This window comes from Capricornis sumatraensis, chromosome 8, assembly GCF_032405125.1.
Source record: "Capricornis sumatraensis isolate serow.1 chromosome 8, serow.2, whole genome shotgun sequence".
NCBI lineage: Eukaryota > Metazoa > Chordata > Mammalia > Artiodactyla > Bovidae > Capricornis > Capricornis sumatraensis.
In genome coordinates, this window is record NC_091076.1 from 89480519 (window position 1) to 89503702 (window position 23184).

The window sequence follows — 23184 nt, forward strand, 5'->3', positions numbered from 1 at the left end:
ATTCCCGTGTCCCTGCAGGAGCAAGGGGAGGTGGGGACTGCAGCCTAGAACTCAGCTTCCCCGACCTCCCCAAACTCAGCCTCGTCCGGATTAAGGGACTAAATCCCTGACGCCACAGACCAGGTCAAGGACAAGTTCTCCCCCGCCCTACTCCCCACTCCTGGGCGAGGATTCACCCCCCTTCCCGGATGAAAAGTACTAAATAGACGCGAAGGGAGGGGTGATGGCGGGCCCCGGCCCCTTGATGTTCCGGTTGAACAGGTGCTGGTGAAAAGGAGGCGGTCCCGGCGGAAGAGTCGGCCAGGGGGCCTGCGCTGAAGCGGGGGCAGCCTCCTCCACCCTTAGTCCTCCTGCCGGTTTCCCCCTTTCCTCTCCGTCTGCCCCTCCCCCGCAGGAAGCGTTCTCGGCCCCGACGTCTTTGAAGTGTCGCTGAAGCCACCAGGACTGCCTTTTCCCCTCCGCCACCCCATCTCACGCTGCGGGAGTGTGACCTTTGGTCTCTGCGGGCGTCCACTCACCCCCCTTTAGGAAGTAGGGGGGGGCAAGTTTCCTCCCCCTTGCCCACAGCGGTCTTGCGGATGAAGCCTTCGGACTGACTCCCCCTCACTTCTTTCCCAGACCCAATTTCTGGGACTTTAATCCTTTGGGGGCGTTGTGCGTGAATTTATGTTGTGTGTTTGGTACGTGCATCGAGTTCAAGTGTAACTGGGTTGTTCGCGAGCACTTCCGCAGCAGTGGCTCCCTAACTCGCTTGGGTCTCTAAGCGCGCCTGAGGGGCTGGACCTGGGGTCTGTGCCCCTCTGGAAAGGTAGGGTAGTGTGGCTGTATGAGGCTGAGTGAGTGTATTTGTGGGTACCTCGCTGTGCTTCCGAGAGCTCTGAGTCCCTGTGCGAGCGTGTATATCTGTGGGCTGAACCGGAAGCTCCCCGAGGGCAGGCATGCCCGTTTGTTCATTGCTCTATCCCAACGACTGCACATAGTAGGCATTCAATAAATATTTGAAGAATGAAATGAACAAATGTCTGCGTGTGTCTGTTCTCCAGACAGGCTTCCGAGAAAACGGCCATTGAACGACCATCCCAAAAGCCCCCCCACCCCGGACACCAAGGGGTGAGGAGCCCACGTAGCTCGCGCTCCTTCTAGCGCCCCTTCCCCTGATCTCCATCTCCAAGTTTCCTTGGGGTTGAACAGTCGCAGAGAGGAAGACCTGGGCAGAAGGGGCTGGCGAATCGGAGACCCGGGGCCGAGACCGAAGGACCGGCAGATGGAGGGCTCTGGAGCGCCAACCGAGAGCCAGAGGAAGAAGAAAGAGGGAAAATGAGCGCGGAGCAAGCGAGCGAAAAGCTCCCTACCAAGCCAGGCTTTGTTCCCTGAACCTAAGACTTTACCCGGCGGCGGGCGGCGGGCGGGCCGGGAGCGAGCGAGCGGAGGCGCGCGGCCATGGCTGCCGCGGCCGGGCAGGGGGGCCGGGGGGGCGGCGCGTGAGCGGGCGGCGCGGGGCGGGCGAGCGCCCGCGATGTGCCACTCGGCGCCTCCCCCGCCGGGCCCGGGCTGCGCGGAGGCCGGGCGGCCCTGGTAGCTGGGCGCGCGGCGCGGAGGGGGCGAGCCCGGCGCGCGGGTCTCATTGTTGCGGGGGGGGGGGCCCGTCGGGGCATGAGGGCGAGAGCACGGCGGGGGGGGCGGCCAGACAGAGCGAGCGAGGAGGAGGAGGAGGAGGACGCCGAGGAGGAGGAAGGAGGAGGCAAAGAAAAGAAGCGGCGGCGGCGGAGGAGGAGGAGGAGGGAGCGAGGAGGCGCGCGGCCCCCCGCTCCCTCCCTCCCCCCCTGACCCCCGACCCCCGCCGGCCGGGCCCCCACCCCAGCCCCGGAGGGAGCTCATGGGAGTATGAAGGAGATGGTAGGAGGCTGCTGCGTATGTTCGGACGAGAGGGGCTGGGCCGAGAACCCGCTGGTCTACTGTGATGGGCACGCGTGCAGCGTGGCTGTCCACCAAGGTACGGGGGTGGCCGTGGGGGGCGGCGGGACTCTGGGGGCGGCGTGCGCAGGGCGCCCCCGGCCGCGCCCTCTCGAGACCTCCTGGAGCTCGGGCGCCCCTCCCCCACCCCACCTGAAGAGAAGGGAGGCGTCGGGGGGCTCCCCCCGCCCGGTCCTGGAGGACCGGGTCAGGCATTGTTTTCTTGCCTATTGTTCCAGCCCCGCGCCCCCCACCCCAAGTTGAGGGAGTTTGGGGACAGTCTAGAGGGTAATGAGTGCACTCTCCGCGCCCCACACCGCCGGTGTCGGGGCTGCTAGGAGAATGTTTACCTGCGAGGTGTCCCCTCCCGCCCGGTTATTTTGGTCCCGGCTCTGGGAGGGAGAGGTCAAGGGGGGGTCATCCTCCCCTCTTGCTTCCGGATACTGGGAGGAGCGGAATTGAGAAGGGAAGAGAAGGGTCCCAGGGGAGAGGGGACTCCTAAAATCCTCCCGGGAAGAGCTACGGATAGAGAGAGGTTGCGCAGGGGGCCGGGAATCGAGTAGAGGGAGGTTTGGAGTTTCCCCCAGCAGCACATGGTTCGGGAGTTAACTCCTTGAGGAATCTTGCCGAGGGCGCAGGCTGGCATCTCCCGCCTGTCTGGCACAGCCAGCTGGGCCCCCCCTTCCTGGGACAGCCCTGAATCCTGTCGCTGTCGGCTCTTCCCGCCACTCTATTGGTTACCTGCAGTGCACCTGCCCTCGGCCTTGACTTTTGACCTGTCCTATTACAACTAGAAGCAGAAGATGAGGTCCCTTAGACCCTCGACTTACCCGCCTCTTCCATTACTGGCCCTTTAAGAAATGCCCCCCCACCCCATAACAACAAAACGTGTTTGACTATCCTAAATGTTGTTCCTCTAATATTCTCCGTTACTGAGGATGAGGACTGGTCCTGGCAAGAGCTGGGAACCAGAAAGCTGGGTACAGAAAGGGCATTGGGGCTGGGTGGGATCTTCTAGAAGTTTAAAATCAAGGTCTCAGACTTCCCACCTCTGCGTGGAGTGCTTGGTTATGTGGTTGAAAGCTGGGCGTGTGCTGTTGGGCATTCCTTGTGGTCCTGCTGTCTTGTGAGTGACCCCCAGACAGGGAGCAGCTCCCCCGGCTGGAACTGGCTCTGGTTTGTTAGAGTCACCCCCTACCCTAGTTACTCTGGGAAAAGCCACTGGTGACAGATTTGCTTGGTGATTCTCCTCCCTCACCCCCAGCTTGCTATGGCATCGTCCAGGTGCCAACAGGACCCTGGTTCTGCCGGAAATGTGAATCTCAGGAGCGAGCAGCCAGGGTGGTGAGTTTGAAACTTCCCTCTCCTCTCATAAACACCTGAGCATCCCCTCCCTCCCCAGTGAGCTAGGGGGCTCTGAGGCTGAGGCTGGGGTGGGAGTGTCACACAGGACTTCCTGTTTCCTGCACACCTCTATCACCAACCCCATCTCTCCTTCTGCTTAGCCCTCACTCTGCCCCCCACAGGCAACTGGGCCTTCTGTTTTTGTTTTCTTGTTTGTTTGAGCTTTTTATCATGGAAAGTTTCCAACCTATACAAAAGTAGAGGAAATACGATAACTCTTCTGTTGATGAGGCTCCACCATCTTCGACAACTGTCACTCATGGTCAACCTGTTTTCTCTGTATCCCCACCAGTTCTTCCTTAGACATCTAATCATTACATCCTGGGGCCCTCTGAATGTATTCAGGGAGGGCTCAGCTCAGTAGACCCCCCCTTTTGGAAAAGCCCATCCCCCAAATCCCTGTGCCCCTTGTATTGGCAGAGGTGTGAGCTGTGCCCACACAAAGACGGGGCATTGAAGAGGACTGACAATGGAGGTGAGGGGGCTGCTGAGCCCTATGGCTCATCTGTTGAGGTCAGATAGACCCCCTGAGCAGGGTCTGGGAAGGCAGGAGCAGTCCGTGGGCAGGGGTGGAATGCAGAGGCTGGGTTTCCCTTCCCTTCCCTGGCTGGCAGTGGAGTCTCATGGGAAGGCCACGGAGGAGGGGACCATCCGCAGTATGGGGTTGTGAGGGGTCAGGGTCTCTGGCTGGCCATCGCAGCTGAGGCTGGCCCCACACCGCCCCAGGCTGGGCCCACGTGGTGTGTGCCCTCTACATCCCTGAGGTGCAGTTTGCTAACGTGCTCACCATGGAACCCATCGTGCTGCAGTACGTGCCTCATGATCGCTTCAACAAGGTCAGCGGCCCCTGCTGTGCCCCATGCCAGTCCCCTTCCTCCCCAACCATTCTTGGGTCCTTCTCCAGCCTTCTCTCCAACCTACACTTTCAGGGAACTCAGGAGGTGAGAGGGTACCTCCCACTGACAGACTCATGCCCATGCCCAAGTGAAATAGCAGGCTCCTTTGCAGTCCTGCCTGAGGGTAGATCTTAGGGAGCAGTTCACTTATTCATTTACTGAGCACATTTTACTGAGGGTCTACTATGTGTAAAAACTGGGGCAAGATGCTGGACACACAGTGTCTAGTATTGATCAAGACAGATGTGTTCCCTGCCCCCACTCCTGTGTGGGACGACTATAGATACCAGTAAACAGGCAAAGTACATGCAGCGTGTGGTAAGTGTGGTGAAGAAAACAATAAGATACTAAAATAAAGAATACCAGGCACGAGGGCAGCAGGGGCTAGGGGGAGAGTTTATTTTAGATAAAGCAGTCAAGGAAAGACATTTTGGTTGAGGCCTGGGGGATGAGAAGGAGCCAGCCTTGAGAAGTGGGGAGAGTGCCAGGTTCTAGGTGGAAGGAACAGTATGTGCAGAGGCCCAGAGGTGGGGCTGAGCTCGCTGGGGAGGAAGGCAGACACAGCCTCTGGTCTCAGAGGACTCACCATCCAAGGACTGCACTATCCAGTGTAGCAACTACTTGCCACATATGGCTATGTAAGTTAGATACAATTTAAAATTCAGTTCCTCAGTCACACTAGCCACTTTTCCAGGGCTCAGTAACCCATGTAGTTCATGGGTCCTGTATCGGACCACGCAGTCTAGAACATTTCCATCATCACAGAAAGTGCTATTGGACAGTCTGATGTAGGATCGTGGGGAGAGGATGGAATTGAGCAGGGAGGCCAAAGGATCCCTCAAGTAGAAGAGAGGAGGGGACGATTGCCCTGTGTCCCGCAGACATGTTACATCTGTGAGGAGCAGGGCCGGGAGAGCAAGGCGGCTTCAGGAGCCTGCATGACCTGTAACCGCCATGGATGTCGACAAGCTTTCCATGTCACCTGGTGAGACCCCTGCTGTCCCTGCATCCACTCCTGAGGGTTCTCTGGGATCCCTGGCCAGCTGTCCCAACCTTCTCCTGAGATTTGCCATGGATGGCTGCCAAATGGGTTCATCCTAGCTGCTGTCTCTCTGGAGATGATGGCAGTACTTCCCTTGGGTGGCGTTGGCTTTGCCCCAGCAGGGGTCTTGGAGGGTGCAGGGGAAGTGGCTGGTCTGGTTTGGGACCACATCCTTCTCAGGCTGACCTCTCTTGATTAGTGCCCAAATGGCAGGCCTGCTGTGTGAGGAAGAAGTACTGGAGGTTGACAATGTCAAGTACTGTGGCTATTGCAAATACCACTTCAGCAAGATGGTAAGTTTCATCTGGGCGTGAGTGGGTTGGCCAGCCATGGTTTAGAGGGTGTGGACTCTAGGGTGCCTGGAGTTGGGAGGACAGACAGGGGAGGAAGGCACTATGTCCCTGCCCTGGAGGAACTCACCATTGGATGAGGAATAATTTTAAGTACAGCCTGAGGGGTGTGAATCAGAGTTGAGCCAAGCAGTCCATCCCAGAAGACAGAGCTCAGACCCTGCCTATCAGAGTCCAGGAGGCTTCAAGAAAGAGGCAACATTTAAGCTGAGCCAACAATTAGAGCCAACATTTGTGGGGCTTACCGTGCCCCAGCCTCTGAACTAATCTCTTTACGTGTGTGTGTTTGTGCATGTGTGCGTGTGCACATGGGTGTGCGTGCTCTTGCAGTCCTCCCTAAGAACTAGGTGTACTGCATTTACCCATTTTACGGATGAGTAAGCTAAGACCCACTGAGGTTATGTGACTTATCTCACAGTTGGTATGTGGGATTTAGAAAAAAAAAAACCAGTCTGAAGGTCCTCAGGAGCCTACCAAGAAAGACAGGAATCCCAGGCAGAGGGCTTGCCATGGATAAAGCACCAAGATAAGAAAGACCATTCATAAGCAACAGAACAGGATGTTTGGTAGGGACAAGGCAAGAGATGAGGTGAAAAAGCTCAGGCAGGGCCAGAGCTGGACTTGCTTCTGCCTCAGGTTCAGGGGCCCACGGAGAGGTGGGAAAAGGGGTGCTAACCCACGTTGGTGGAGAGACCTGCATGTTTCAGAAGCGGTGGAGTGTCCTGGCTAGGTATGCTGTGGCCTGACTGGGAAAGCAGCTTGGACGTCACCCCCAGGCCACAGGCTTGTGAGGCTGCTTGTAAGCAAGAGGGTAACATGATCAGATTTGTTTTTTAGGAAGATTACCCTGGCAGCCACTGTGAAGCTAGATCCAAAGGGCTGAGGCTGGCGACTGGGAGACAGCTGCAAGAGAGGGTGGGATGGAGGGATGAGGCTGGATTCTAGAATTATTTCTAGACAGACTTGCCTACATGTGGGGGTGGCTGAGAAGGAGGAGTTTAGGGTGGCACATAGGATCCTGGCTCTTGATGCTGCATAGATGGGGCTTGAGCTCCTCAGACAGTGGAGTGGACTTCAGCATACATCCTGGTCTGCCCCAGAGAGTCCCAGTTTGTGCCTGTTGCCTTGGTGTAATTATTAATAGCTCCTCCTTTCATTTTCAAAAGTGTCCTGGTTTGGATACGTCATAAGGTCACCTTGGTTCAGGGTTTGATATCAACTTGGGGGCTTCCCTTGTGGCTCAGGTGGTAAAGAATCCAATTGTAATGCAGGAGATCCAGGTTCGGTCCCTGGGTCAAGAAGATCCCCTGGAGAAGGGAATGGCAACCCACTCCAGTATTCTTGCCTAGAGAATTCCATGGACAGAGGAGCCTGGCGGGCTACAGTCCATGGGGTCTCAAAGAGTCGGACACGACTGGACGACTAACACAACACTAAGACAAGGTAGGGAGCTTGGTTTGGAACATAGCAGGTGTCAAGTGGAGGTGTTTAGATTTGGTGGCTGTGTTCAGATTTCAGGCCCCCATAGGTGTGGCAGCCCCAGGTGTATAAGACTAGGGGTTGGGGGCTCAGGTATGAAGAGAACCATGAAATGGGGAGTTTAGAGCTTAGCAGAGGAGGAATGATGCCCACTGCTGGGGAGCCACTGGGTCAGATGAGGCCTGAAACTAGTCCTTGAATTTGACAGTTGGGAGTTTGTGGGTGATCTTAGAAAGAACAGCTCTAAGTCTAGAACTGGTGAAGCCATCAGACCAGGCACTGGGGAGTCCAAGGCACTGGCTGGGAGGAATGGTAGCACAGGGGTTTTTTAGGTGCTGCTTATGGATATTTCCTTGCCCTGTTCTTAAGGGCAGCAGATCCTTTGGGACAAAAGGAACTGCAGTTTGGTGGAGGGCCAGGAAAAGAAGAGAAGGGGTGATGGCTGGAGCATAGTGTCTAGAGGGAAGGATGGGGTATAGTGAGCAGGGGCTCCCATGAGGGCCACACTGCACATCCTCCACCCCAGGGAAGGAGGTTGAGGTGGGCCGAGGTCGAGCGCCTGAGAGGGGCCAAGAGGGCACCATGGAAAGAGGTGGTGGAGGGAGAGACACAGGCCGAGGCCCACCTCCATCCATGCCTGGTATCTGGCTGGGGTGGAGATTCCCCACCTCTTCAGGGCCTCAGTTGCTGAATCTGTGCCCTGGATAAGCCAGCTGGGCAGACTGTAGGATTTCAGGCCAGGGAATGCACTCTGTTGAGCAGAGTATCATTAAGGACACAGGGTCCTCTTGTGACAGGCAGGCTGGGGTGGGGGGTGGTGACCCCCAGGATCACCTGATCTTCAAGAACCTTTCTCTAAGCTATGGAGAGGAGGGTGTGGCAGTCCCTCTCCATTCTCTCCGCAGAAGACATCCCGGCACTCCAGCGGGGGCGGGGGCGGCAGCGGAGGAGCAGGAGGAGGAGGGGGTAGCGCAGGGGGAGGCAGCAGCGGCTTTATTGCTGGCCGGAGGAGCAGGTCGGCCTCCCCATCTGCCCAGCAGGAGAAGCACCCTTCCCACCATGAGAGGGGCCAGAAGAAGGTAAGAGTCTTCTTCCCTGCCCTTCCTGCCCACATTCACAAACACCTGCTTCTTGCACGAAGCCACCATGGGTATCCCAGAGGCGACAGTGCCTGCCCCCTTCCTTCCTCTGAGGCCACTGAGGACCAAGGGGGTGCTGAGGAAGTGACCTGTGAGGGTCACAGAGGGTGAACTGAAGGCCTGGCTTCCCTGGGGCTCTTTGTATCTGTGTGGTGCCTCTGTGTTGTTCCTATGACATGACAGTCTCCCCAGAGACCCCAACACACAGCCCTGTACATGTGCACATATCTAGCCATGTGTCAGTTTGGGGTGCACATGCCTGCGTCCCCAGCGGCTGAACGTCACAGTGTGCCTGGCTCCTGTCCCCCTGCACAGCTCCGTGTCCCAAGTGGACACCCTTACAGGTGTGTGCCTCCATGTGAGGTGTTCTGTGTCACTGGCATGATAATGGGATAGGTTATTTTTAGCAGGCAGTGAGGATGGGCTTCCCTGGTGACTTAGACGGTAAAAAATCTGCATGCAACGCGGGAGACCTGGGTTCGATCGCTGGGTTGGGAAGATCCCTTGGAGGAGGGCATGGCAACCCACTCCAGTATTCTGGCCTGGAGAATCCCCATAGACAGAGGAGCCTGGCAGGCTACAGTCCATGGGGTCACGAAGAGTCAGACACCACTCGAGCTTAGCACAGCGCAACATACCGGAGGATGGGGGGGAGGGGCTCTCAGCTCAGAGGAGCCTGCTGGGGCCACTCCTGTCCAGCCAAAGTCCCCCAGTCCCTCCACAGGGGGCGATGGCACCCACAGAGCCTTGCGCCTGAGAGACCCCACTCCCCACATGCATGTGCCACGTTTATCCTCACCGAGACTGTTTCCCAGCATCAGCGTCTGGTCCCTTCTTCCTCCCCAGAGCCGAAAGGACAAAGAACGCCTTAAACAGAAGCACAAGAAGCGGCCTGAGTCACCCAGCATCCTCACCCCACCTGTGGTCCCCACTGCTGACAAGGTACCACTGCTTACACCCAGGAGGGGCAGCCAGGGCAGTGGGAGGGAGGCACAGAGTGAAGGGTTGGGGCGTGCAGCCCTGGGAACCCTTGCAATTTCACGTGCATATGACTGCTCCACACCCCACACTACTCCTGTTCTAGACCAGGAGGGGCCTCTGCACCTCAGCCCCACTAGTCACTGACTAACCAGGAGGGGTGGGGGTTGGGGGGCACCACCCTTCCTGCAGGCTGCCAGATGTTCACATCTGCCACTGCCCAGACACAGGGCCTCAGCACTGGGTTCCTGTCTGCAGATACAGTACTCATGGTGGTTCTCCGAGTTTCTGGGGCCCATTTCTCCAGAGAGAGGCAGAGGACCCCCCTCACTCTCCAGCCCGCCACACACATACCAGGAGGCTACTCAGAGCCTGGTCGCCTAACAGAAAGCCCACTCTATGCAGGTTGGAGGGACTGAAAGTGTGGCCCATGGTGGCTTGCAGGGCAGACCCATTGACCATACCCTGAGACCCCTAGTCATCCCACTTGCCCAGTAGGGGCATGGCATGGCAGGCCTGACTCTAGAAATGGGCACCATCTGGATAAACAACTGGCAGGCCCTACCCAAGGCCAGGGAGTTGCTAATCCAAGCCAGAGCAGCCCTCCCTGCCCCTCCTTCCAGCCAGTTCTCCCCTCACCCCCGGAAGGAGAACAGGGGCCTGGAGACACAGCTTCCTCCTGTCGCCATGATTGCTCGTTCACCTCCACCAGCCTCAGGAGGTTGCCAAGGCTCTGGGCATCTTAGCAGGAGACTCAGGTATCAGGTTTCCAGGGTGATGTTGCTGTGGCAACTGTCCCAGTAACCCTCTCCCTTCCCTGCTGCCCAGGGCTCACCTGGAAAAGCTTGTCCTTGCCCTCTGATCTCTCCCTGGGGTCTGCAGGCAGGCGGAAGTAGTGGGCCAGAGATCTCGGAGTGACCCCAGTGGTTGGACTTCCCTTTGGACATGTTGGAGCCTTCTGCCCATCCCCCTCCACCCACCCCAGCATTTCAGCCACCCCTCCCCCTGGGCCCTCTCCTCCTTTGCTCTCAGAACCACATCTGGCTCCCTTCAGAACTCCAGCTGTTGAAAAGAACAAAGAAAAAGACAGAGCCGAGGGCTCCGCCCAGGAAGGGGCAGCACAGGGTGGCTCATCCTCCTCTCTGACCTCCCTCTGGCATTTGTTCATGTACTGGATACCTGGTCTCCACCAGGAGGAGAAGCCATCCCTGACTGTTACTACAAAGCCCTGACTCAGTCACCACATGCCAGGCTCCCTTCTGGAACAGGGGGGTGGTGGGCATGTGTGGGGATGTGCTCATTTAATCCTCAAAATAATCCAATGAAGTAGGCATTTTATTAACCCCATTTAATAAATGAAGACACTGAGGCACAGAGAAGTTAAATAATTTGCCTAAAATACACTGTTAGGGAATGGTGGAATCAAGATTCGCACTCAGGCAGTCTGGCTTGAAGGCCTGTTCTCAGCCACTGCAGGACACTCTCTGCAGTGTATTGCTAGCAGCCGCACCATCAGAACCATCATCATCAACCCCATACTATGTATCTGCCATTATGTTCCTCATAACTCTCTAAATAGGGATAATTAGCCCCAGAAGGACCCTGAAGCTCGGTGAGGTGGAGACCACACAACATACACGGTTGTAGACCCCAGGTTCACAGAGCCCCTACTCTTCCAAGCCACTGCTGCCGCCCCCAGACATGGGGGACAGTCTCTCAATACAATGTGGCAACTATTGACATGGCTGATGTGGGTGGGTACAGGGCACCCAGGAAATAGAGGACAGAATGATTTGTTCCACCACGGGTAGCTATCGGGTGACTTCACGGAAGGGGGGCTTTTGAGCCGGATTTTGAAGGAAGAGATGCTTCCCAGGAAGAGGGAGGCTAGGCTGTCTGGGCAGAGGGCTTGGCATGGAGGCTCAGGTTGTTTGGAAAGGGCGTGGAGTAGCCAGGGAGGGGAGTGTCAGCCGGGTGGCTGCAGCTGGGGGGTGAGCAGGGAAGAAGTGGCAGGGACTGGAGAGTCCAAGAATGGGGCCAGGGTGGCCCCTTCTTCCTGGAGTCCCTCTTCCCTGCACGCACCACTTCCCAGCACAAGTCCAGCCCTCTTAGGCCTAAGTGTTTCTAAACTGAATGACTGAGCAGATACATACTTTTGAACAGACTCTGGGACCGTTTTCATCTCTCTCTTGCATGAGGCAAAGGACAGGCAGCTTCTTGGGCTCAGAGCTCCCAACTCTTCACCCCTAGAAGTTACAGAGCTGCCTCTCCGTCTCCCTGGTCTAGGAGCTCCCACCACCATCTCCTTGCCCCATAGTCCTTCCTGAAGCTAACTCTGAGCTCTCCCAGTAGAGCCCTAGGTCCCCTGTCCTCGGGGCTCCACCCCCAAGTCAGGGTGAGCCCAGACCCCCAGAGCTGGCTCCAGCCTTCTTCTCTCCTTCCTCCCTCAGGTCTCCTCCTCGGCTTCCTCCTCCTCCCACCACGAGGCCAGCACTCAAGAGACTTCTGAAGGCAGCAGGGACTCCAAGGGGAAAAAGTCTTCCAGCCATAGCCTGAGTCACAAGGGGAAGAAGCTGAGCAGTGGGAAAGGTGTGAGCTGCTTCACCTCCGCCTCCTCCTCTTCTTCCTCTTCCTCTTCCTCCTCATCTGGGGGACCCTTCCCGCCTACAGGTGAGCATGGGCACCCCAGGATGTGGGAGCTGGGGAGGAGGTGGGAATGGGACAGTCTTTGGCCGTGCGCTTTTCTAGCAAGGCCCTTTGCATACTGGTTTGCATCTCATTTGCTTCTTAAATTGCCTGGTGGGGTGGGAATCCCCAGCCAGTGACTCCTCAGTACTCCCTCCTCTCTCAGGGTGGAACTCCCCTCCCATCTCCCTCGGGGCCCACCTCTCCAACCCCCATAATGTATTCATTATTCCCTGCGCTGATGCTGTCGAGTACCATTTTTAAAGCACTGACACTAATCTCCTGTAATCTCTGTAGTCATCCAGTGAGGTCAGTAGGGTGGGAGCTATTCTTCTACTTTGTCACAGGTGGGAAAAGCTGGAGGGTGGGGATACGCTGGTCCCAGGACGCAGAGACAGTGGCAGAGCTGGGACAGGAAACCCAGACCAGACCAGAGCTCTCTCCACTAGTACACGCTGGGAGCAGGAGGGAGGCAGGGGCTCTGGGGTCCAGCTGTAATTCCTTATCCCTCTCTGCAGTTTCGTCCCTGCAGAGCTCCCCTGACTTCTCCACATTCCCCAAGCTGGAGCAGCCAGAAGAGGACAAGTACTCCAAGCCCACTGCACCCCCGCCTTCAGCCCCTCCCTCTCCCTCAGCCCCTGAGCCCCCCAAGGCTGACCTCTTTGAACAGAAGGTGGTCTTCTCTGGCTTCGGGCCCATCATGCGCTTCTCCACCACCACTTCCAGCTCAGGCCGGGTCCGGGCCCCATCCCCTGGGGACTATAAGTCTCCCCATGTCTCAGGGTCCGGGGGCTCTGGAGGCACCCACAAGCGGATGCCCACACTGAGTGCCACCCCTGTGCCCGCTGAGGAGACCCCTGAGACAGGCCTGAAGGAGAAGAAGCACAAAGCCAGCAAGAGGAGCCGACACGGGCCAGGCCGTCCCAAGGGCAGCCGCAACAAGGAGGGCCCTGGGGGCCCAGCCCTTCCCTCCCTGCCGGGTGCCCAGCTGGCTGGCTTCACCGCCACTGCTGCCTCACCCTTCTCCGGAGGTTCCCTTGTCAGCTCTGGTCTGGGTGGTCTGGCTTCCCGTACCTTTGGGCCTTCGGGGAGCCTGCCCAGCCTGAGCCTGGAGTCCCCCCTGCTGGGGGCAGGTTAGTGACCCTTGGGGACCAAGGGTGTCTTAGGGTCCAGCCAGTCTAGTGAGGGGACAGAGGCATAAACATGCAGTTAGAAGGAAGTGTGCCAGAAACTCCTCCAGAAGACAAAGGATGGAGGTGACAGTCACCTTTGAGACACTCCCCCATACCCATCTCCTGCATGGTTGTGGTGGGAGAGATTGCCAACAGGGCTTCACCAAGTTTGGGTTGGGGAATTAGAAAAACTGGGAATTCTTCATGCTTGAGCAGGGTAGTAGAATAAGCAGGCTTGGCAAGTAGATGTCACTAAGGGCAAGAAGTGACATCTTTGCAGCAGGAGGGTGAGACTGGTGTGTGGCAAGATCCAGGGGAGTGTTGGCCTTGGGGAGTGGCTGCTCCAGCCACCTGACTGAGGAGGGGGCAGAGGAGAGGTGACTAAGCTTCCCTCTGTGTCCTTCTTGTGCCTGTAGGCATCTACACCAGTAATAAGGACCCCATCTCCCACGGTGGTGGAATGCTGCGGGCTGTCTGCAGCACCCCCCTCTCCTCCAGCCTCCTGGGGCCCCCAGGGACCTCGGCCCTGCCCCGCCTCAGCCGCTCCCCATTCACCAGCACCCTCCCTTCCTCCTCTGCTTCTATCTCCACCACTCAGGTGAGGCCTTGCTCCTGGGCGCCTCCACCCCTGGGCAGGTGGGGGACAGCCTGCCGAGGACCCCAGCTTCCCGTGGGAATTTGAGAGATTGGGCTTGATCACCACCAGAACGCCTCCCTCTTTCTGGTCCTCTCTCCTCCCCAGCACACCTGGTCCCCTCCACCCCGGTGCCCACAGTTGTGCTCTAGGTCCAGGAATAACCACCAGGCTGGACTCTTACCTCCTTTCCCTCAGGTGTTTTCTCTGGCTGGCTCTACCTTTAGCCTCCCTTCTACCCACATCTTTGGAACCCCCATGGGTGCCGTTAACCCCCTCCTCACCCAAGCCGAGAGCAGCCACACAGGTACGTGAGTCTCTGACCCTGTTCCCCTTTCTTCACAAAGGGGCACCCTGTCACCTGCTTGTCACCCCAGAAAGGACTGGAGGGCTTTCTGGCTATCCCCCACCCTCTGGCCATTGCTGACCCTGCAAAAAAACATTCCACGTGTAACAAACCAGGGTACATTCTTTCACATCAAAACCCCTTGAGGCGGTGGGGCATGACCAGGAAGAATTAACTACTACTACATCTCACAAAAGCCAAAGGCAAGAGAGATGAATGACTTGCTCAAGGCTGCTGAAGTAGGCAAAGGTGGAGCAGCAGCTGAAATTCTGGCTCCTTGGCTCCAAGACTAGTTCTCCTACCACTGAAGCAAAGCTCCCTGCTGGCCTCTTAGTGAGTTCTTGGGATTGGCGATTATAGAGATCCCACTAGTTGGGCAACCGCCTCTCTGGGTATTCAGGAGTTAAGGGGGCGGATTGCAAGCACACCTCCCTCCAAGTACAGTGAACACAGCCCTAGAGAGCTGATTGGTGCAGAGGTACCACCTGGCTGGTTGAGGGGCGGGGCTTGCCATTTCAGGTAAGCCTTAAAGGGGCGAATCTGACTCCAAAACCAACCCTACAGAGTAGATGACTGTATTTTCCAAAACCCAAATTGGAATTTTGTGGCGCAACATAGGGTTTTGCGGTCTAATTGTGAGTGTATTAATATAAGTCATATAAAATTATAATAGCTACAGTAATTAAAGGCTTGCTACATGGCAGCTAAACTCTTCATGGCAGGTAAACTCTTCAGCTTAACACTTCACATTTATTACCTTATTCATAACAATCAGTTCGGAGAGGTTAGTTTTAAGCCCCGCGGTCACATAGCAAGTATCCAAGTTCAACTCAGGACTGTCTAGGCCCCAAGTTTCTATGACTATGAAGTTATAAATTTTCCAGGAAAAAAAAAAAAGTTGGGAGGAGAAGCTGAAAGTAGCAAGGAGGCAGGGGCCTTTCTGCCTAGAGGAGGAGGAAGAAATTTCATGATTTTGCCTCTCCAGGGGCTGGGTTTTCAAACCAGGGCTCCCAAGAACTAGACCTGCCTGTCTGGGGGTTGGGAGATCCTGGGGAAAGAGGTCGGCGGTAAGGTCCCAGATCCTGTACCCACTTCCCAGGCGGGGACTTTGGGGCCGACTGCACCTCTTCCTCACTGATCCCTGCCTCCCTTCTCCTTCCAAGAGCCAGACCTGGAGGACTGCAGCTTCCGATGTCGGGGGACCTCACCCCAGGAGAGTCTGTCTTCCATGTGAGGGAGAGGGAGGCGGCTTGGGGGGCAGAGCGGGAGCTCGGCGGAGGGACTGTAGAAGGTGGGGGCCGGTGCGGTGCGGAAAGGCAGGCGCGCGGAGAGGGTTGGAATCCAGACCGGATAACTGAAACTCGCGAGGCAGGGAGGCTGGAGTTGGGGAGTGAGGTGAGTCTGAGCCGGTTTTCCGTTGTGACTGCAGGTCCCCCATCAGCAGCCTCCCGGCACTCTTCGACCAGACGGCGTCCGCACCCTGCGGGGGCGGCCAGTTAGATCCAGCGGCCCCGGGGACAACTAACATGGAGCAGCTGCTGGAGAAGCAGGGAGACGGCGAGGCCGGCGTCAACAGTGAGAAGGGGTGACATGGGGCTGGATGGCTGACTTAGGACCCCCTGACTCGGACACCTTTCTCTCCGAGGTCCCCAAAGGTCTTTTAAGGTTCCTCCTGCGGCCCCGCCCCTGCCTTAACGGTGGCCCACCCCAGGCCTAGCCTTTAACCCTCGCTGGGACCTGCTCCAGGCCCCGCCCCCTCTACGCCCGGCTTTTGGCCCTCACGACCTCGTGGCCCTGATCTAACTAAGCCCCAACTTCCGACCGCCCCTTCCCTCCAAGCACTGGGCTTCCACCCCGAGCCTTAGGCCCCACCTGTGGTCCTCACACCTCTGGCTCCCCAGGACTCACCTGAGTCCCTGGCTAACCGCAGCCTTCTCTGCTAGGTCTCAGTCCGGTTTCCTTTGCCAGGCTCCGCCCCTGGTCACCTGGCCCCGCCCCAGCCTTCGCCCCGCCTTCCCAGGCCGCGGGGCTCAGGCTCTCTCGCCCTCTGTTTGCAGTCGTGGAGATGCTGAAGGCGCTGCACGCGCTGCAGAAGGAAAACCAGCGGCTTCAGGAGCAGATCCTGAGCCTTACGGCCAAGAAGGAGCGACTGCAGATTCTCAACGTGCAACTCTCTGTGCCCTTCGCCGCCCTGCCTGCTGCTCTGCCTGCCACCAACGGCCCTGTCCCTGGGCCCTATGGCCTGCCTCCCCAAGGTAAGGGGCCCCCACCCAGGCCGGGAATGGGGGCCTCCGCTCTGCGGTCGGAACTGGCCCGGACTCCAGCTGCTGAGCTCCTTCCCTGATCTCCCTTCCTCAGCCGGCAGCAGCGATTCCTTGAGCACCAGCAAAAGCCCTCCGGGGAAGAACAGTCTGGGCCTGGACAACTCGCTGTCCACGTCTTCCGAGGTGGGCACCGTGGTGAGGGGCACGGGGCGGGGGAGGGCTGGAGCGGGGAGGTTCAAGGGCCTCCTAGTCGCATTTCCACCTTGCTGGACTGTTGGAGGCTGGGCGGTGAAGTGATTGAGTAATTTGGTCTACGACCCATTCATTCCTTTACTAAATAAGTGATAATTAGGAGGTGCCTACTTAAGTCCAGTCACTGACTGAGCAAGCAGTGAGCAAATCGGACACTCTTGGAGACATGCTCAATTCAAGAAAATCAATAATTACAAGTAGAGAAAAGTGCTAAGATGGAAATCATTTGAGGGGTATGAGAAAGAATGGAGGGTGGGTGGATGTACATCCACCTTTCTCTGGATGTAAGGTGGTTAGGGAAGGCAACTCTGAAAAGTGTTTGTGAAGAGTTCATTACAATTTATTTTAGCCACACAGAAAACAATCCTGTGTAATTGGTGGTGGTGTGTTGCTATTATTATGCTGTGGTTATTATTGAAATTAAACAAAGTGGGTTCTTGTTCTCCCTACCACTTACTGTGTGACTTGGGCAATAATAATAATAATAATACAATCATTAATTGCATCCTTGCCCTTTGTCATGTCCTGGCCTGAGACTTTTCAAGCGTTGGTGTGTTTAGTCCTCACAAGGAGTTTTTGGACTAGGTTCTCCTATTACCCCCGTGTTATGAATGTCGAAACTGAAACAGAAGAGCCACCAAAGCCGTTAAATTGTGGGCATGGGATTTGAGCCCGTCTTTCAGTTCAACTGCCTACAGAGTTACTGAGCCTGTCTCAGACCCAGTGGTTTCACCCATAAACAGCAGTAGCAAGTTAGTACAGGTCAAGCACTGAACCTTGGGTCTGATTCACTGGTCACTATACCACCTTCACTCTTCAGTGTTAAACGGGCATCATGGTGGGTGCTGGGGCCCCAGGAAGTGATTTGTGAAGACTGTTTGGATTCTTAGCCTTTATCCCTGGGCATTGCTTCTTCCTCCTGAGTGGCTTTGCTTGGGAGTAAAGTGGGGGTGACCATGTGAAAATGCTGGTGGGTGCTGGGCCGGGGGCCAGAAAGGTCACGCTGGCCCCCTGCCCCTCTGACCCCTCCCTTCCCCCTCCCTCCCCAGGACCCACACTCAGGCTGCCCGAGCCGCAGCAGCTCGTCGCTGTCCTTCCACAGCACGCCCCCACCGCTGCCCCTGCTCCAGCAGAGCCCTGCTACTCTGCCCCTGGCCCTGCCTGGGGGCCCTGCCCCGCTCCCGCCTCAGCCACAGAATGGGCTGGGCCGGGCACCCGGGGCAGCGGGGCTGGGGGCTATGCCCATGGCTGAGGGGCTGTTGGGGGGGCTGGCGGGCAGTGGGGCCCTGCCCCTCAATGGGCTTCTGGGGGGGTTGAATGGGGCTGCCGCCCCCAACCCTGCAGGCTTGAGCCAGGCTGGCGGGGCCCCCACGCTGCAGCTGCCAGGTTGTCTCAACAGGTGAGGGAGAGCTCAGCCTGGGGAAGGGGATGGGGAGGCTGGCTCTGGGAGGGACTCCCCCTACAAACACCCACGTCCCTCAGAAGGGAAGCTCTCCTCCTGTCTTACGGGATCTAGAATCCAGTCGCCTCTTGGCCCCAGCTTCTCCTTAGATGTAGACCTGAGAGCCCTCTGGAAGGTGGCTCTTCAGGGACAAAAGTCGTCTGTTTCTTCCTTGTGCCCTAGCTGAGGTCTCCCTCTGGGGAAGTTTTCCCATCTCATGTGTCTCCTCCCACCATCCTCTCTGAGCTCAGTTTGTTTCTCTCTCCACCTGGGCCTGAGGGAGAGTGGGAACTTAGGGGGGCAGGGAGGAGTGTTTCCCTGTCCCTTCCCATGGTCTGTGTTTTGTCCCCCTGCTTCAGCCTCACCGAGCAGCAGCGACACCTCCTGCAGCAGCAGGAACAGCAGCTGCAGCAGCTCCAGCAGCTCCTGGCCTCACCACAGCTGACCCCGGTAATGCCCCTCCCCCTAGCTCTGCCAGAAAGGTCTCAGAGGGTCTGGGCCGGAGGGTCTGGGGCGGCCCAGGGAGGGCTGCCACAGGCTGGGAAGGGAGCCCCCAGGCTGGGAAGGTGAGACTGCCCCTGTGGGAATGGGGCCGGGCCCCTACGGATCATGTGAGGACAAAGGGCATAAGGGTTCCTCTTGGGGGCCCCTGGTGCTGGGGAAGGAATGCTGTAGTGGCCCTAGATCACATCCCAGCAAGAGGATCTGGAGGCAGGTGAGCCCTCAGTTACTGAGCATTTCCAGTCCCAGCCCCAAGGCTCTTCAGTGGGGAACCTTGAGGTCTGCATAGAGAGGTGGCTGAGCAGGTGACAGACATGTCCTCAACCAGAGCAGCCCTTTTAGGTCTTTCTTGTGTGTTGAGTTCTACTAAGGGTTCCTGGGAGAAAAGGAATTCTTCCTTCTAGAAAGGAGAGAGTTGTTGGGACTTCGCTGGTGGTCCAGTGGTTAAGACTGTGCTGCCAGTGCAGAAGGCATAGGTTCAATTCCTGGTCAGGGAACTAAGATCCCACCTGCTGTGCAATGCAGCCAAAAGATAAAAACAAAAGTAAAAAGGAGAGAGTTGAAAAAAAATAGAAAAGCACTCATTTTTATATAAAGAAACATGAGAAAGATATACAGTAAACTAGCTCAACTGGTTACCTACAGAGACCAGATGGTAGCAGGAATAAGATAGCAAGATTTCTTAAGCCTTGAAAAATTGTTTTGGGTTTTGGAACACTTGAGAATGCTTTGTCTATTCAAAGCAAAAGTAAATGAATCTTAAGTGAAAAAAAAATAGAGAAGTTGAAAACTATTAACCTCATTCAGTGTTCCTCAACTTGGGGTCATGCCACCCTTGGGGACATCTGTGTTTGTCATAACGACTGAGGAGTTGATTTAGTGGGGGTGGCGGAGGGATGTTAAACCTCCTGCACTTGACTGGTGGTACCCCATCTGACAAACACTGATGGTGTGCAACCACTTTCTTGTCCAGATGGGGAGGCTGAGCCCCAGAGTGGGGAGTTAGAGATGGAACCTCGACTGTCTCCCAGGTCTCTTGCCTCATGGTACTAGTGAGATGGGATGGGGCGCAGGCCAATCAGGGTAAGATGACCCTGGGGACCACCGGCCAGTAAGCCATCTGGCCCCCTTGCAGGAACACCAGACTGTTGTCTACCAGATGATCCAGCAGATCCAGCAGAAGCGGGAGCTGCAGCGGCTGCAGATGGCCGGGGGCTCCCAGCTGCCCATGGCCAGCCTGCTGGCCGGAAGCTCCACCCCGCTGTTGTCCGCGGGCACCCCTGGCCTGCTGCCCACAGCATCTGCCCCACCTCTGCTGCCCGCCGGAGCCCTGGTGGCGCCCTCGCTCAGCAACAACACAAGTCTCATGGCCGCAGCAGCTGCAGCCGCAGCAGTAGCAGCAGCAGGCGGGCCTCCAGTTCTCACTGCCCAGACTAACCCTTTCCTCAGCCTGTCAGGGGCGGACGGCAGTGCCAGTGGCCCTAAAGGAGGGGTGAGTAAGGGGTCTGGCTTAGGGAAGGGGCTGGGAATGGGGCAGAGGGACCGTCCTGTCTCCCTTCTCCTGGAGAGACCCATTAGAGAAGGCTGTTTCCTCTTTGATTGGACCATTTAGAAAAAGATGATGCTCTGGGTGAGCCATTTCAAGAAAGGCATCCCTCCTTCTGAGGGCAAAGAGCCAGAGCCCGGGGGGCCCCTGGCCGGCACATGCCTGCTTAACTAGGCGCCCTATGCAGGGCAACTCTCCCAACAGACACACACATACACAGAAGTTGACCCTGTTGTGCAGCTGTCAAAGCCCAGGCCCTTATTGCACCCATCATCAGCTTTCTTGACCCAGGAAGCTATTCTCAGCTGGGTGATCGGACAAGATACCTCCCCAATCCCCAGTCTCCCTTCCTCTTTTTCCAGACTGCTGACAAAGGAGCCTCAGCCAACCAGGAAAAAGGCTAAATCCACCCACGCTCCTTTAGACCCCACAAGCTGAGGGGCAGATCCTGGTCTGAGGGTCCCAGCCTGCAGCGGGCATCTGCACCCCAACACTGGAGAGCCCTGGAGCACGTGCTGAGGCCTGGGGAGTTGGGGTTGCTCCCGGTGCCACGGACTGAGACCCAGAGGGGAGCCCTTTCCATCTGCCCCCTGCCCCCGCCTCTGCACTGGCCCCTTCATGAGGGGCTCGGAAGGAGGACAGGCTCCAAGCCCGCCTAGGAGCCTCCACTCTCAGTGAATGTTTCAGGGTTCCCTAGAGAGCAAAGTGGGCCATGGCATAAGTGGGGGGTTGGTTAAACCCCCACATAAAATGGATCAGCACTTGAGTGGGAGAAGTGGGGACTAGGCCCTGGGCCTGCCCCTGCGTGGAAGTCTTCTATGGAAGAAGGGGTGACCCTACTTGACCATTTTCTACCCAACTTGGGCAGATGGTAAGAGGGCTCCCTTGGACTGTTTCTTGCTGGGCTCCTTCCCCTGCCCCCGACAAGGGTCACAAGCTGTGCTTGTAAAAGCCCACAAACTAGGGGGCCGACGAAGGGGCAGGATGGCATCAAATTTGGCCCAGGCCTCCCTACCTCCCGGGGGGTGGGACCCAGTGATGGGCTGGGGGAGGGCAGGGGTGGGTGGCCCAGCCCCCTTGGTACCCTGCCCCTTGTTTGCACTATTGGATTTAGGAGTGCCGAGGGTGGGGAGATAGAGCTGCCTGACTCAGAGAGCGTGTGTGGGTATGCCTGTGCACTATGTGTGTGCGTGTTTGTCTGTGTGTCTCTGTCTGTTTCCCCCTGGTCCCCAGGCAGCCGAGGGCAGGGACAGGAGCAGTGCTCTGATGAGGCAGTACCAGAGGGGCGCTCCTAGCTCTTGTCTGCACCCTCTCACCTCACCAACTTTGGTCCCTTTCTGGGGCCCAAATGGTTAACAAAAACCAGAACCGTACTCCAGTATTGGAGAGTAACTGGGGGCTGGGGGCTTCAAATCAGGGTGATATCCTGCCTTTCCTCCCCCAGACTCCACATGGTCTCAGTGCCCCCGTAGCGCTCCCCTTCCACCACTGATAGCTGGTCCTGCTTCCCTGGCACAGGGGGTGCCCCAGGGATCAGAGGACAAGGCGAGGGGGGTAAAGTACCACTTCTTCTAGTGAAAACTGTCTCCCAGAATCAGCCAGCCTGGCCCCCCTGCATCCTACCCCTCCTCACCCCCACCAGCCAGGGGAGACTTAAGCTTAAATTGACCTAACAACTGTCCCTTCACCCACCAGCTATTTCCCCAGGGTGCAGTGGGCAAGTCTCACCTTAGAGTCCCCACCTGCCCAGAGCCTTTGGTGGCCAAGGCTAAGGGCTGCTGGGGCCGCCAGGAGAGGGGCGAGGCTGAAGCGTGTGTGTGTCGGTGCACTGGGGTGGGAGCCGGGCAGAGCGTGGCCAGCTTCCTGATGCCCACGTTTAGTCAGTCTCTTTGCATGTGTGGATTCGTGTGCGTGTGTGTTTCTGTTTGGGTTTCTGTTGTTGTTGGGTTTGTTTCTTTTTTTTTTTTTAATAAAGAAAAGATGTGTATATTTTTGGCAATGACAGAAACGTAGTGCAGATATATTTTTGCCTGTGCTGCTCAACTGGTTTTTTTCTGATACTGAAAATAATATTAATATTCCTGTTGATAAGACTTTGTAAGATGTTAGGGAGCTGATAATGGAGGGGGTGGGTGGGAATCCTTCAGAGGCAACTTCTTAGGCACTTGCAAGGGCTTGGGGGGAGGGGGGAGGCAGTTGTGATGACCTCAGAAATACTCACTTTTTATTAATGCTAAATATCAGTTAGAAAGGAATGATAGAAGTCAGCATTTTATTTATCTTCATCTATTAAGCTAACTCCCTGCCCCCAAACCACTGAAAAGAAAAATAACCTTCAGAGATTCTTAGAAGAGTTGCTCATTCACACCCACGCTCTTGCCCAAGGCCGACCCACTTAGAACCAAAGTCAGCTTCTGTTCTGGACAGTGAAGGAAGTTGATTTACCCCAAGGCTGCCGTGGCAGAGAGTGAGAGGTCCTGGAACAAGACCTCCCCTTCCCTCCAGCACCCTAAAGTCTGGGGTTCTCATCTCCAAGAGTCTGTTTTCTGATTTTCCCCAGGCTGGGGTGCAGTGGTGGGTAGGCAGGTTAGATTTGAAGAAGGGCCCCAGGCTGCATATGGATTGGTGCTGTCCCTCAGTTTGGGGCAGGGGGACATGAGAGAGGTGGTGCGTTTCCTCTTTCGGGGTGGGTGGCAGGCTTTATAATAAGAAAGGTCTAGAGGGCTTCTGGACAGAGCAGGGTCCCAGTGCAAAGGGCATGGCTCTTGAGCCCCCACCATCTGCTCCCAGCCTCAGTCCCTTTTTCTAGGATGAATTTGAACGGGGAGTAGGAAAGGATGCAGATTTATAGGTGGCTCTGTCTAGGGGAAGGGAAGGATGTGGTTTGCAGGGCGGAAGAGGAGTTTGAAACTGCAGAGTGGAGCTCAGTAAGTCATCCCCTTCAGTGTGGAGGTGTGAGTGTGGTGTGCCTGCAGAGCCGCTGTCTGGCTTCACAACGAGTGCATGAATGTCAGAGCTGGAAGGGACCAGTCTTTAGGATCCTGCGAGCCAGCTCCTTGCCCCACAGGTGATAGCTCCAAGCCTAGGAAGCGGGGGCAGGGG

General features: G+C 56.8%; 1 protein-coding gene across 1 annotated transcript; it reads left to right on the forward strand.

Moving 5' to 3' along the window:
* The first annotated feature begins 1881 nt into the window (after positions 1-1881).
* Positions 1882-22176, forward strand: MLLT6 (MLLT6, PHD finger containing). The gene is made up of 20 exons (XM_068976478.1): positions 1882-1993; positions 3218-3297; positions 3778-3832; positions 4084-4193; positions 5135-5238; positions 5495-5588; positions 8030-8203; positions 9110-9205; positions 11692-11911; positions 12445-13059; positions 13515-13696; positions 13931-14039; positions 15242-15308; positions 15508-15653; positions 16136-16333; positions 16437-16525; positions 17644-17993; positions 18395-18485; positions 19672-20028; positions 20445-22176. Exons 1-20 carry the CDS (start codon positions 1885-1887, stop codon positions 20484-20486), a joined length of 3288 nt encoding a protein of 1095 aa, XP_068832579.1. The 5' UTR covers positions 1882-1884; the 3' UTR covers positions 20487-22176.
* The last annotated feature ends 1008 nt before the right edge of the window (positions 22177-23184 follow it).